This window comes from Agelaius phoeniceus, chromosome 3 (assembly GCF_051311805.1).
Source record: "Agelaius phoeniceus isolate bAgePho1 chromosome 3, bAgePho1.hap1, whole genome shotgun sequence".
NCBI lineage: Eukaryota > Metazoa > Chordata > Aves > Passeriformes > Icteridae > Agelaius > Agelaius phoeniceus.
Window position 1 is genome coordinate 71,241,603 of NC_135267.1, and position 15,048 is coordinate 71,256,650.

Sequence of the window (15,048 nt, forward strand, 5' to 3'; positions counted from 1 at the left end):
TAAGAACGAATGTCATGCATGCATTAGCACACACACTGAACTGTAAGATTGAACAAATATAAAAAGTTTGAGTATTTATGTATGCATTTGCTAACTGTTGTGTTTGATTTCATCTTCCCCAAACTTAATGAAAAATGTGTGTTCAGATCAAAAATATATTATCAAATATATAATTGATAGTTTGAAATATATAATTGATGTTTGAAATCTTGAATTTTAAAAAATTTCAATGACAGACAAAGACAACAATTTCACTTTCAGGGCAGTTATATTAAATGTTTCATTCTTACACTATAATTATGCATTTATTTTTAGTTGTTGGATGCATATTTCAACAGAGCAAGAAGGGAGCAGAAGGAAAAATTCTTAAAGAACCGTGGCTTTTCTTTGCTAGCCAATCAGCTGTATCTTCATCAGGGGACTCAGGAAGTTGTAGAATGCTTTTTGGAAATGCTTTTTGGCCGCTCTGTTGGCTTGGATGAAGAGTAAGTAATGCTGTGCTTTTATGTCCTGTAACAATATGTGAGTTAGAAGCAGTGCACTTTGCTGGTCAACAACCATAAAAAAACTATTCAAGACTATTCTGGTAGGTTTTGCTTGTTTAACATTGAAATGTAATATCCTTAGGGCTATTGTGTGGCCCTTAAGCTGTTTGTAAGCAAGTTCATCTGAGGGAGGCTCTCAGCAGGGATCTTGTAAACACTCAGACTTTCTGAGTGCCTCAGAGGCCTTGAACTCAAATGTTGTGTAATCAGTTTAACTCTCTCTGTCACTAGACTTCTCTTGGATTTTGGTAGGTAATTAAGGAAAAATCTTGATGCCACAGCTGCTTCCTTATCTTGGCTCAAAATTTAAATGGCTGTCTCTTGTGGGGAAAAATCCCAGAGATATACCATTTTCATGAACTGAAGAGCCACCTTATATTGACAGAAAAGGAGATTACCTTTAAGCAGACAGCTATATAAGTAAATTATATTTTTTAGAATTAATCTGACTACTTGATGCTTGTACAGAAATCACCTGAGTAAATATATTCATTGGAAAAATCTTGCAAAAAGTTTCTTATCAATTGCTGCCTCTGCAGGATTTGTAGCCAAATTACTTTTGCCTCTTGACCTGATCTTCACCACTCAAAAACTGTTCTTGTTTAAGTGCAATATTTAGTCATGGCTGCTTAATTTGTCCCAAGGCAGAGAACTGTTACTTCTTCAGGATTTATTATGGGGGTGGAAAGATAATTCTAATGTCTAGTGTCTCAGGTTTTTAGGATTGTATATAATAGTCATTTTATAGGGCTGATAACCTTATGAGAGTAATGTGGTTTCTTAGTGCATAAATAAAACAAGGTCTGAAGCACTGCTTTGAATTCTGCAATCACTATAAGCCAGGTCCCAAACTTAATTAAACCTCAGCAGTAATGGATTTTGGATATCAAACCTGCTGCCAGTCAGTTTGTTATTGTTACAGTGATGACAAGCTGTATCTGTTCTCTTGATAGTGTCTACAGTAGTTATAATAGCGACATTGGACGGGTAATGCAACATTTTTCTACACTGATTAAAAACTCCTCCATTTTCATGAAGTCTGTATTGTAGATAGTTGGTAGTTAGCTAAAGCATCAGATTTACTTTTCAGGCATTTCATTTCTTTGTGGCTGAAATGAAAAGTTTATTTTTCTCTTACTGGATTTTTTTAGTAGATAGCTATTGTTCCTACAATGAAATGTAGGAAATTACCATGGACATCTTTGCCAAAATACAAGCATATGATACATAACTGGTATTACAATTGTCTGTACTGTTTTTGTTATCACAGTGTTCTTTAGGGTGCCATTTACTCATATTTCTATTAACAGATTTGATCTGGAAGACGTCAAGAATGTTGGACTCTTTAGAAAATGGTGTGTCATTCCTGTTCTGGGTCTAATAGAGAATTCCCTCTATGATAACGTTCTGCTGCATAACTGCTTCTGTCTCCTCCTGCAAATCATAAATTCCTGCTCAAAAGTTGCAGACCTGCTGCTTGATAATGGTTTGCTCTATGTGTTGTGTAATACACTGGCTGCTCTCAACGGACTGGAAACAAAGTGAGTATTGTTTCTGTTGCTATCAAATGTTCTAGGCACAGCCTTAAGGCTAGCAAGAAATTACTGTATTGTATTTTTTCTACTTTTTGAAATTATTAGAGAGCATGTACAAAATACTGGGTTTGAGGTTTTCAACTTTATACCTGTAAGTTAATGTTTTAGTCAGTTCAAATAGTGGAATATAAAGTGTTCTTTCCATACTTTAAACATTCAAGTGAAATGACATTTTAAAATGCGAGTTTGTCACACTGTCTGCACTTTCAATGCTTTTCTTAATAAACCTGAACAGTAAGATAAAGGCCCAGGAAATGGTACGTTCTACTGTCTCTATGGCCAATATCAAAACTGAAGAAAAGTCTCTCCTGTACTGCCTATGATTTAATATTTGAGATTTTTCAATGACTTTATTAGAGATAAAGATTCTGTGCTTTAAAAAATATTATACACGGAACAAAGGAGAAGACAGGGTTTTGTTACTTTATTTCATTAGTTGGTATCCTGAAGAAATGGAAAGGTTTCCTTTTTACCTCAATATAGTTTTTGTTCAGCATGATTATAAAATAGATTGTCCTGATACTTTTTTGAGAAATATAGGATATCAGGCTCGTTCTTTAACCTAAAAATCTGATAGTAATACATCATTGCTTTTCCAATAAAACTGTGCTGCACTCAACATTAGAATATCTCAAAAATTTGCACGCATCCAATCTGCCAAAGTTAACCTTAAAGAAATGTCTTGAATTATAATGTTCTAGTCTTCAGCAGTGACACTTTTATATGAAGTACAACAAAATATTAGGTACAGTTGGCAGAAGTAGCAAGGGGAATAATAATGGGTCTTGTTAAGAGTTACAATCTACTAGAATTGTCATGTTTCTGGTAACTACAACTTTGTTTGCAGCATTCCCTTGAATGACTACAAGTTACTTGCATGCGATATACAACAGCTGCTGGTAGCAGTTGCAATTCATGCCTGCAGCTCCTCAGGTTCTCAATATTTTCGTGTTATTGAAGACCTCATTGTGCTGCTGGGTCATCTACAAAATAGTAAAAATGCAAGGATGCAAAGTAAGTTGTCTGCTAATTTTTGGGGTCATGGGACTGGAAAAGTAAATCCCTTCCCCAGTTTTCTGTTTAATATTCCTGCTGAGGGAGAAGGGGGAGTTTTCTGGTGATGAATCTTTCTCTTCTAAGTGGTTCTCAAATTAGTAGTTTCCCTTACGAGCCTGCCTTGTGGTCAAGAATTGTGTACTGCTAATCTGAAAAAATAGTGACTGTAAAAGTTCCTTAAGGATATTTAAAAGAAAACATTCTGTACAGTTTCATTTAGCTTGTTTTAGAGTGATCAAATTCAATGGCTTTTCTATGACAACTAATTTCTGTAGTGTCTGTATCTGTGGCATAGCAAAGAGACTTTGTGTGACTCCTGTGGAATCTAGAGTTTTGTAGCTCTTGACACATGTTGCGGTTTGACTTACTACAAATATCTGGTAAAAATTCCTGAAGATGTCATATACACTTTGTATGCCTCTCTCTCTAGATATGGCAGTTGTTCTGCAGTTAAGAGTTCTTCAAGCAGCCATTGAGTTGATAAGGACCACAGCAAGCCAAGATGCTCAGGAGCAGGCCAGTTCAGCCCCGGCACCCTCAGCACCACATCGCACAATGTTTCAAAAGCGCAAAGGCATCGCGGGTGAGTAGCAGAGGTGTGGCATTCTTGTGCTTGCTCCTTCCTGTATGTATTGCTTGATGATTCCATGGTATTACCACCTTTGGGGATTCTCTTAAATTCTCAAGTTGCTTAGTAAAGATGTTTTTTAAGTAATTTGTAATGCCTGTAATAGCCAACCTCACAGTAAGTTAATGCCAAAATCAAGGTAGTGCTTGTAACTTAACACAGCTATGATGTGGGGATTGCTTTGTTGCACAACTTTTCATTAGAGACCATCCTGAAATAAATACCTGCCACTCCAAATTTATACTTGGAAGTGCCACTGTGGTTGTGTTTTTAAAACCTGTGTTGAGTTCTAGCAGTAATACTTTCCCTGTATTTGATAGCTACTCAGTCCTTCTGTAAAACTTTTGGAGTTGGATGTAAGTTGATTTTGTGTGTCTCTTACAAATGCATTAAAGACTTCACAAAAGATACAGTTTAATAACCTGACAAACACTTAATATTTCCTGTTTACTATGGGAATGTTTGTCTTGATGGTCAGCTTTTGAGACCCCCTCTCCATCAATCTAGTGAAATATTTTATATATATGTTCAGTAGAGTGAAAATGTTTTTATACTAGTGAACTTGGTAAAGCACTAAAGGTAAATAAAAATAGTTATTTCCAAAAGAAGGAAGTACAGTCAAGGCCTCCCAGTTCATTTCAAGAAAATTCTGAAGAATATTCTTGTGAGTTAGATACTGTGCTTCTATTAGTGCCAATAGGTATGGTACAAAATGTGTTTGCTGATATGTCTGGCTCATCATTTGTGCTGATGAACCCACTCTGCAATATGCAAGATTTTGTTCTATCACTAATTTTTAATCCTTTATTCCATTTATACAATAAAAACAGGAATAAAAGTAGTGGGTTTGAATGTTTAGCAAAAAAATATCAAAGTCCTACAATAAAGCTTATCTTGAGATTAACTCATTTCATGGTATTACTTATTATTTGAAATTTATGTATTTATTCTCAAAAAGCCTTAAAAACTAAAAATAAGAAGGACAAACACCCAATGACACTTATGTTGCCTTTGATACTGATACATTTCAAATGTTTGTTTCATTAAATGATGTGCGATCTTTGGATTAAAGTAGTTGCTGAGTGATGGAGTTTTTGTGCATTTTAGTAGAATTCTATTCATGCTTCTCTCCTTTCAGGTTCCAGGAAGTTTTCACTTGCTCAGTCTGATGCTCTGCTGGTGAAAATGCGCTCACTAGCAAGTGAGGAATTCAACATGATGATGCAGCGGAGAATGAGCCAAGAAAATCCTGTCCAAGCCACTGAGTCTGAGTTTGCACAAAGGTTACAGAGGCTGACTGTTTTGGCTGTTAACAGGCTCATTTATTTAGGTAGGATTTCTTTTTGTTTGTTTCTGTTTTGATGAAAGATTAATTCTTGCTTTTGGAATGCTGAAGTGTTAGAGAGGAAAGTTGTTCTATTGACATGTCGTTCTCTATGATTTGTCTCTCAGTATTATGTAACTGGCAATCTGGGTAGTGTTTTTATCTGAATGAACTGAACAAGTTGTTTTATTTCTACATCAGTCCATTCATGTGTTAACTGCATTAATTATTACATGAAGATTTAACTGCCAAAGGGAGCATCTGCTCTCTTAAAATGCAATTTTTCTATAAAATGGCTACATTGGTTAGCAAGACTTGATGACTTGAGAGCTCGTACATATTCTGCAAAAGCAAGAGAGAGTGTAAGTATAGTAAATATATCAGTAAAGGCAGTATTTGATATAATGCCAGCTAAAGGTTTGTAGGATTATCTTGCTTGACATGGTACTGATCAATATGTACCTCTTAAATTTTAAGCCTCTACCGAAGAGTGCCTTGATGTACTGGGTATAACAGAAAATACAAGTCAAAGCAGACTTTCGGCATCCCAGCTGGAAGTTCCTGAAGAGGAAAGCCAGCAAGAACTGACTAGCAGAATAAATCCTTTTCTTAAAGAAATGGTCAAAATGTTGGTGGAAGGAATCAAAGTATCCATTGTAAGTAATTAGATGCTGTTCATGTTAAAGCATATTTTATTCATAAGGTTCCTTTATTAGGAACTTTCATTCATAGTGTATTCTGTTCATAAATGCTTTTCTTACTGCCTTTGTCCATCCAACTGTGGCATTAAAAACTGTGGCTTCCCAGTTACTTTGCAGTTATAAAATAAAAAATGGATCTGTTCTGATTTTTCCTTTAATTTTGGCAAAATTATTCTTGAACAAGAATACAGAACTTAAATAGACTTTCTTGTACTATGAAAACTTGCTTGGTCCCTTTAAACTTCAATATTTAGGTTTGCTGAAGCCTATAAAACCATATCTTCTGTGCATCCACAGGTGGTAGGGATTTTTTGAGCAATATGTTTATAGTATATTTTAGAATTGGGAAGGAGAGCTTTCTCTTTTTTCAATTCTTAATAAAGTGGTGAAAATCTTCTAACATACAGGTGTTAGCTTGTCAGGATTTCCAAGGCAATCAGTTTTTGCTTGGATAATATAAAGTGTGTTATTACTCTTCCTTAGGTCATCTTGGTGAAAGCAGTTCTACCTAATTTTCTTTCTAGCTCAGAAAAATTACATTTGATAGGTGTATTATCTTTCCATTGTGCCATATTTGTACTACTTTTCAAAGATGGCAAGTTCTTTCTTGTGAAAACACACCTCCTTCTAATACTGGTTTTCTAATCTTTTGAGGTAATCCATTCAGAAAACTGGTGATTAATGTAAAAGGGCTGTTGATTAAAATGAGCAATAAAGAAACCCTCTGGTTTTTAAATTCTCTACATCACAATTTTCACTTTCTGGATTGTTTTAGTAGAATGCTTTTTAACCCATAATAATAATCACTATAGAAAACCAAAACACTTCTTTTGGTAGATGAAATTTTGTCTTGCATTTTGATCATAATAATCTGAAAAAATTGATAGAAGAAGGTCCTAAGCCTGTAATATTAAAAAATTGTCCCCATTACTTAGGGCACCAGCAGAATGAGCACTCCAAAACAGCAGTGGAACAGAATCCTTTTGTTATGTAAGGACACATTCCGTACGCAGCTTGGGAGGCTTCTTGTGCATAGCTTGTCTCCTGTAAGTCCCCTGCAGGAGAGGAAGCAGGCTTTGGAGATGGCACACGAAGTAAACCAGCAAGAGATTTTGCGAGACTGTCTCAGCTCAACTTTGCAAGTAAGCTCAAGAGTTTTTGAGAGAAGTTTCTAAAACCTATATTCAATTTTTGACTAGATTGTATGATTATTTAGAACTGTATATGGCAAGTTGTTCACTGATACTTGTGCAATGTTTAGTGACTGACAATTGTCATACAAAACACCTGGTGTACCTATGCAATTGCTGTACTATCCTGAGGACAGATAAAATTAAGTCTGGGTATGTTGGTGCTGTTCTGCATCAAACATATCCCCTGTGCTGTGCAGAGACAAAAGGTGATACTAATTTTAACATGAAGGATTTTACTCAGGAAGTTAGGAATGCCCTAAAAAAGCAAATTAAGGAAGGAATTATCCTTGCTTTGAAACTCTTTACTGCAGACTTTCTGAAGCTTGTAAGAATTGATTTCAACTAGATTTTAAGAAGCAGTCAATTCTCAACCAAAGCAGTACTCTCTCTTTTCTTGCTTGGGCTTTATTAGATCTTCAAGTGGGATTATGTATTTCATGTTCTTAAGTTAAAAAGCTGAATAGGCTCTCCCTGCTTTTCTGAGTTTGTCAGAGGAAAGCTTCTAATGGTGCTATGTTAGTGCAAGCTTGAAAGCTGTCATTTCTTTGAGTCACAAGGAGAAATCAGGAAGAAATATTGCAGTTGGAGATCTTCAGGAACTGAAAGAATGAAATAAAAGACATGCCTCAGTTTGAGTCACTGTATACTAAGGAGAGAAAGTATTTATTGGATTAGTTTATGGCACTCACATATTTCTGATCATGTATACATTATTCAAATAAATAAGTTTTATCAGGTAGAAAAGAGCTGATGCACTAGCAGTGGCTTCTGTGTGGAGCGTCATGTTGAGTGCATTTATGACTTATGTCTGCTTAACTTCATTATCTGTCATATCTAATTTGATTAATCAAATGAGCTGTACTGTTCTTGGCATGCAAAATTAGAAGTCTCTGGCACGTATTTCCTGAAGTATAAGGCTGCAGGAGCTGAGCACTGGGGAAAGAAACAGTTTTCTTGCAAGCCATTTGAAAAGTCACAAGATGCTGGGGCAAATTTTACTATGTGAGGATAAAATTCAGCATGTTTTTCTAGTTTTATAAAAGTTTATCTTTAACCATTAAAGCTGTCTTTTTCTTTAAATTAGTGAATAATTAGAAGAAATCTGCACAGTCTGACTAGAAAAGGGAATAAAAGTGGAGGGAAAAATATTGCTCAGTGTTGTGGAAATGAGCATGACAATAAAATTTCCTCTTTTCCTTCTAGCATGGGCCTAAATTAGTGCTCTATTTGTATGAATTAATGCACAATCACAGAGATGGAATGACCAAAGAACAACAAAGAGCAGCAGGAGACTTAATGAATATGCTGAAAAGTTGTGGCTATAAATGCATTCCCCTGAGCCCACGACCAAAACCAGATTTAATAAAAGCTTTGAAAGAGGTTTGTGAATAAAAACTTTGCTTTAAAAACTGGGTGTATTTGAGACAGTTGTCTTATATAGGATCAGAGTTTAACTGCAGATTGTGGTGTTCTTTGGTGGGTGGCTTATGCTTTTGGAATTCTATTTGGGTTCTCAATATTTCTGTCACATACTCTCAACTCTTCACAGCAAGCTCACAAGCTTCTTGGTTAAACAGATTTAATCCAGAGGAAAATGAGAGTTCATAATAAGTTAGTAGTATCTCTTATTTTCAAGAAAATAATTTTTGATTTCTTGTGAAGAGAAGAGTTATATATAAATATAATAAAATGGCAGTAACTGAAATGAAGCCTTGCTGGCTTTAAATGCTGTGAAGATATCAGTTGAACAGTGCTGTCGCTCTTCCTTTTTAAAACTGGCGTACCCTTTAGCCTTCCCTTCCTTATTTTGTCCATCTGAGAAAAGAAAATAATGTGTTAAACTTCCATTCAGGATCAGAAGAAATATGAGATGGAAGAAGGTGTAAACAAAGCTGCTTGGGAGAAAACAATGGCTAATAATCGGCAGAAGTAAGTACCTTAGAGGGGCTGCAAGAACTTTAAGAAATGTTCCCTGTTCAGCACTTCCCATTGCAAAGTTGCCTATGTTATTGTGGATGAGGTTTATTTCAAATTACCAGCATCACTAGCTTTCAGGCTTTTAAGTATGCTACTATATTAAAGGCATATGCATTTTGGTAGGTTGTATAATAAATGGCATTTTGTGAACCTCAATACTGATTTAGTTTTTTGCACATTTGCCATTTCACCCTTAATTTTATGACTATTGCCATAATCACCTCTCCTGTTGCTGTGGTCTGTGCAATTAAATGTCCCTGCAACTAACCCTGATTTTCAACAAATGAAATACTGTATTCAGTATACAATTTGAATATTTCTGTGCACTCTGTAGACTACTGCTCCTTGACATAATTGTAAATTTCAGTACATCATGTTAGATTGAGTTTTCCATTTATTTAATTTCAGGCTTTGCTATGAAATCAGATTTAAGACATACATACAATGTGCTTTAAAGTAGGCAAGTGCATTAGCTGTAAAGGTGAGCTTAGTCAAGTTCATGCAGACAAGTATTAAGACTTTGTTATGTTGAATGATTTAGGAGATTTAATCAGCGGTAAACTAATGTCCTTACCCCAGATTTTTATTGTAATGAGTATACATTAATTAGTCAAGCACGTTAACACATAGCCATTGATCTTCTGACTGGCTTGTCTTTGGCCAAAAGTAATAGGTTTTTTGATGGCTAAGAAGCAGACTGTATTCATGAATCTTATTATGTAGGCTAAGTTATTCTGCATCTGCTGTAACAAGAACTCTACATATCTACTGCCAAACTGATTGTATTTTATGAGGGGTTTTGGTCTTTCCCTTTTCAGTGTGTTTATTTCTCATTTTAAAACACAACTCTTCTCCTCAGTCTCTTTCAGCGTCTAGATACCAAGTCTAAAGACATTTCTAAAATAGCTGGAGACATCACACAAGCTGTGTCACTGTCACAAGGAATGGAAAGGAAGAAAGTAATCCAGCACATCAGGGGGATGTATAAGGCAGAGCTGAGTGCCAGCAGACATTGGCAGGAACTTGTTCAGCAGCTTACGCACGATCGGTGAGTTTTCTCATCTCGGGGGAAAAGTGAGAGAGACTTGATGCCCTGACATGTGCTTCTCATTCTAATCAGAGGCGTATGAAATGGAGATTATACTAAAATTAGAATTACTTTTGCTAACCATCTGATAGTTAGACTTGTGAAAGACTTGACTTATTTTTTTACCCTATCTTTTAGGGTCAGTAGCCAAGTAATATTTCTATCCCATTTAGACAGGTTTTATCAGTATATACATTTTGCTGTGCCTAATACAATGAAGTGTGTCCTAAAATTTTCATATCTTGCACAACATAGATGGAGTAAAAACACATTTTTGGTGTAATGTTACTCACATTAGCATCTAGATACTCTGTTCACTAAATAGTGTAGAACAAAGGATGTTAATGTTGATAAGAAACCAAACTAGGGTATCTTCACCACTGCAGAACTGGTATTATCTCATGTTTGCAGCAGCAGAGTTTTCAAAATAGTTTTGGATGCATTGTATTGCTGTTTTCATTAGAGTGAGTAATTTCAAGAACAGTCTTACAGTAGCAGCTTGTGAAAAGTAATTCAGTGAAATAGCTCATGAAAATAAACTAGAGAATTCAGTCTTTTAATACTTTTTCAGAAATGATTGCCCAGTGTACTTCTGTGCAACTTCTGTCTACTTGTTAAAGAGCAGAATTTACAAGCACATATACTGCCTCTGCTGCCAAGCTCCTAATTTATTTTTTTTTTGTCAGAGCACTCTGGTATGACCCAGTCTATTACCCAACTTCTTGGCAACTGGATCCAACAGAGGGCCCCAACAGAGAGAGGCGCCGCTTGCAGAGGTGCTACCTAACTATTCCAAACAAATACCTTCTCCCAGACAGGCAAAAACAGGAAGGTAATTAAAAAATCTTCAGTGTTTAATGTAGCCTAAGATCTGATTTGTAATGACTGTTACTGCCCTATTATTTGTGATGTCTTTATAGGTGTGATAAAAACTCCATTGTCTTACTTATTTGAAGACAAAACACATTCTTCTCACTCCTCTACTGTAAAGGACAAAGCTGCAAGTGAACATATAAGGTTTGTTTTGGATAACACATGCTTCTCTTTCCTGTCTTTTCCCAGTCAAATGAAACAGCTGTCTAAAAAACATATTTTGTCTTAAAAACATTTTTTAAAAAAGCAAGTGGGAAATGAGACCAGTGTCAAAAATACTAGGCATTTTGCTTCACTCAAAAGCAAAAGATAACAGCTACCAAATACCATCTGGTGTGCTGTGGATAGGACCTGTGGGATAACCTGATGAGATCTCTTATTTTTGCTTAGTAGCACTGTCTGTCCTAGATATCTAAGATCTGGTAGGTCTTTCCATCAGAGTTCAAAAGCAAATTGTCTTTCCATCCTCTCTGCTTTTATCACTGCATTACTCAGCTCTGCAGTTATATCAATTTGCCACCTGTTACAGGCACTAATACAGCGTAAAATAGCTGAGAACATGCAAAGAAATAAGTAGAAATACACTCATAAGCAAGTCTAGAAAGTTGAGGTTCTGTTTCTTTCCCTCTTTGGGATATGAACCATTAGTCATGCTCTTGGACAGTTTTTCTTCAGCTACAGCTTGGAGAAACCTTGAACTTTGGAGGCTGTTTGGTTTAGGTTGGTTTTAGGTCAGCTAAAAGGTACATAAATCCATAAGGATAGGCATTTCCATGATCCATAAGCATTTCCACTTTGAAATATTTCAGAGTTAATCGAAGATGTATAAGTGTAGCACCTTCTAGAGAGACTGCTGGTGAACTGTTGCTAGGTAAGTAGAATTTTCATTCTTTATAAATACATTTTTGGTGTATTTACTGTATAAATACAGTAAGAGTCTGCTATATATATTAACCTGGCTAATTTTAATAAGTAATTGATATGTTTCCTGACTTTGTGGATTGCATACTTTATAGATCAATTTTGCTTTCTCTGCTGTTTTCATGAGTGCTGTTTGAACTGCCAGTAAGTTTTAAGATCTGCAGACCACTTGCTAAAAGATGTGGAATCATAAATTCTATTTCTGTCAAGTACTGTCAGGTACTATTCTTAGCAATCTTAGCTCATTACTACTGTTATCATGTACCTTTTCATAACTGTTTCTTGCTGTAGGAAAATGTGGCATGTATTTTGTTGAAGACAATGCTTCAGACACAATTGAAAATTCGGTAAGTGTTAGAATATATTGTCCAGCTTTAATTTTTCCAAATTATGGCCATGAGTAACTTTCTTCTTCAGCAATTTGTGGCAGTAGTGCTAGAGTTAGAGATCTCTGGACAAAGCTAGCCAAACTGATTAGTTTGGTTTGTGTTGCTTCTGTTGACCCTGGCTATGGAATTGGTGGTGATAGAAGAAAACAGGAAAGATGTGGGCATGGGACTGGGAGGGAATGAGGAACAGGTGATGTGAGAGGCTTCTGCACATTGCAGTGCATTGCTTTGATCTTTGTTCATCAGCAAAGTGCATGGAATATGCTTTGATCTGTGCCTGAGAACTTGCCTTAGTGGAAACTGGGACACTGAAGTGCAGAAAGTCACAGGTGTATGAATTGTGCTGTGCTCCACAGCATCTCATTCTTGAATTTTACATTATATGTGATGTTCTAGCTCCTCCCTTTTCCTATACAAGAGGATTGTTTCATGAAGAAGTGGGAACTGAGCTAATCCTTCTGATACACAAAGACTAATGTCTAAATTGTTTATATACCCAACAAACATGTAAAGATAATTAAGATATGACTGAAAGCTTTAAACTGATTTTATGGAGCTCTTCCTTGCATCTACTGAACAGACAGTTCCTGTGGTTTAGGATGCTACCAGCTGCTTTGTCCTTCACAGGACTGTCAGAGCTGGGATTCAAAACAAAGCTTTGCTTGCTCTGATTAGCTTTCCAATATTTTTAGCTTAAGAGCCATTGAAAATGCGGCAGTGCTTGCTATTTCTGGGTAGGGAACTGGACCAGCTCAGGAGCATGTGTCCTGTTCTACCTACTTTGTTGAGGAGAGTAGATGATGGGGAAAGCAGCTAAAGAAAATCACAACAACTTATTAAAGCATTGTATTAAAATTAAAGTTTGCCTTAGGATATGCTGTATTGTTATAAGCTGGCTGCATTGAAGGGTTTCTTGTTTGGAAAATCCACCATTTAAAATTAATTTCCAAATTGCAAATCCTACAGAGTTTTCATGGAGAAACTGAACCAGCATCATTTTCTTGGACCTATGAGGAAATTAAGGAAGTTCATAAGCGCTGGTGGCAGTTAAGAGACAATGCTGTGGAAATCTTCTTAACAAATGGCAGAACTTTACTCTTGGCTTTCGATAATACAAAGGTACTGTGGCACCAATGCAGAGTAATACACCAAAGCATTTTGCTGTGTCTTTATAACATTTATATTCATGCATTAGGTTTTTAAGGACACCTGTTGCATGGACTAATTAAATTCTGATTAATACCTTTGAAAGAACTTGGCTCAGCTAGGCTTCTGGATGATCATAGGCATGTTGTAAGACACATCTCTGATATAGTAAGACATTAAAGAATCTTAGTGATACTAGGCATTATTCGATTACAGCAGATATCTGGAAATATACAAAATGAGAGAAACTTACTCTTGGTAGTTTTAAACTTCTAAATTGTATGATTAAATCTATGGTGTTTTCTTCTAGGTCCGTGATGATGTGTACCACAACATCTTGACTAACAATTTGCCTAACCTTTTGGAATATGGAAACATTACTGCTTTGACCCACCTGTGGTGCACAGGACAGATTACTAACTTTGAATATCTGACTCATTTAAACAAACACGCAGGTCGTTCCTTCAATGATCTCATGCAATATCCAGTATTTCCTTTTATACTTTCTGACTACACCAATGAAACGCTGGACCTAAATGATCCCTCGGTATATAGGTAATATGAAATGCTTGAAACTCTTTTTTTCAAATACTTGAACTGATGTTCCTTATATAGCTTTTTAACTTTGTTGTACTAAACTGCACACACACCCACAAATGGAACTATTTAGGGACAAGCCTCATCTCTAATAACTTGGGTTTTTATAGTAAATGGCTGCTTTGCCTGGGACATTTAAATAAAACAGGTGTGTAGATTCAAATGCAGTGTATTAGACTGTCTTAATAGGCTGTGTATAATTCACAGAATTAAATAGAAGCTGTATGTTTAAATTCATATGATTACAGACTTCCAGGCCAATTAGCCTGGAAAAGAAAATAATATCGAAAATTACTTAGCCAGTCACAAAATCTTCATCTGGATGGATCTGAGTGAATTGTCCCACCCTAATAAATTTCTGTTGTGCTAATTTAACATTTGTGTGCACTGTCTTTGCCTTTATAGGATGTCTCTGATTTGACTGAGGTGCTTGGCATTTGCTTGCCTGTTAGTGTGCTGTGGATCTGAGTCTGCCTTTAGCACTAACTAAAAGTTGTTTTTTTATTTTCTGAACTTTCTTGAAAAATGCTACATTTTCCTTGGCCTTTTCATTATATGAGTGTTATTCTTAATGATGTGAATCAATATTGTAATAAAAATTACAACATATCAGTACTGCTTTTGTTGCAGGAATCTGGTCAAACCAATAGCTGTGCAGTCTAAAGAAAAAGAGGATCGTTATGTGGATACTTACAAGGTAATTTAGATAGCTTTCTCTTCTTGCCTTTGTCCCATGTATAAATGACACTGTGGCTTTAGTTTTTATAACATATATCTGTTGGGGAAGAAGAAACCACAAATACAGTATTTCGTGGCTACAGAGCTCTTACTTCCAGTGTATTTTCCAGGAAACATTTCTTAGGAATTGTTTTATAACATGCTTGGAACTTGTGTTTTTTCCTGAAATGTCAAATCACTTTAGCCCATCCATGTGATACTGTTGAGGAATTTAAATGGATACCACCTTAGATGGGAATAGTTGTATATATTTAAAGATCCCTAAAGATCAGGAAGAT

General features: G+C 35.8%; 1 protein-coding gene across 3 annotated transcripts in view; it reads left to right on the forward strand.

Moving 5' to 3' along the window:
• The window catches only part of LYST (lysosomal trafficking regulator), a 77,499-nt gene that overhangs the window by 47,389 nt on the left and 15,062 nt on the right, over nucleotides 1–15,048 (forward strand). For all 3 annotated transcript variants that reach the window (XM_054629576.2, XM_077175578.1, XM_077175579.1), the window contains exons 25-41: nucleotides 316–485; nucleotides 1,856–2,086; nucleotides 2,988–3,154; nucleotides 3,627–3,779; nucleotides 4,963–5,154; nucleotides 5,626–5,804; nucleotides 6,785–6,991; nucleotides 8,246–8,422; nucleotides 8,895–8,971; nucleotides 9,879–10,067; nucleotides 10,793–10,938; nucleotides 11,027–11,123; nucleotides 11,789–11,850; nucleotides 12,192–12,247; nucleotides 13,256–13,408; nucleotides 13,746–13,990; nucleotides 14,663–14,729. In XM_054629576.2, coding sequence (XP_054485551.2) covers nucleotides 316–485; nucleotides 1,856–2,086; nucleotides 2,988–3,154; nucleotides 3,627–3,779; nucleotides 4,963–5,154; nucleotides 5,626–5,804; nucleotides 6,785–6,991; nucleotides 8,246–8,422; nucleotides 8,895–8,971; nucleotides 9,879–10,067; nucleotides 10,793–10,938; nucleotides 11,027–11,123; nucleotides 11,789–11,850; nucleotides 12,192–12,247; nucleotides 13,256–13,408; nucleotides 13,746–13,990; nucleotides 14,663–14,729 — 2,568 coding nt within the window. The remainder of the gene's footprint in view (nucleotides 1–315; nucleotides 486–1,855; nucleotides 2,087–2,987; nucleotides 3,155–3,626; nucleotides 3,780–4,962; nucleotides 5,155–5,625; nucleotides 5,805–6,784; nucleotides 6,992–8,245; nucleotides 8,423–8,894; nucleotides 8,972–9,878; nucleotides 10,068–10,792; nucleotides 10,939–11,026; nucleotides 11,124–11,788; nucleotides 11,851–12,191; nucleotides 12,248–13,255; nucleotides 13,409–13,745; nucleotides 13,991–14,662; nucleotides 14,730–15,048) is intronic.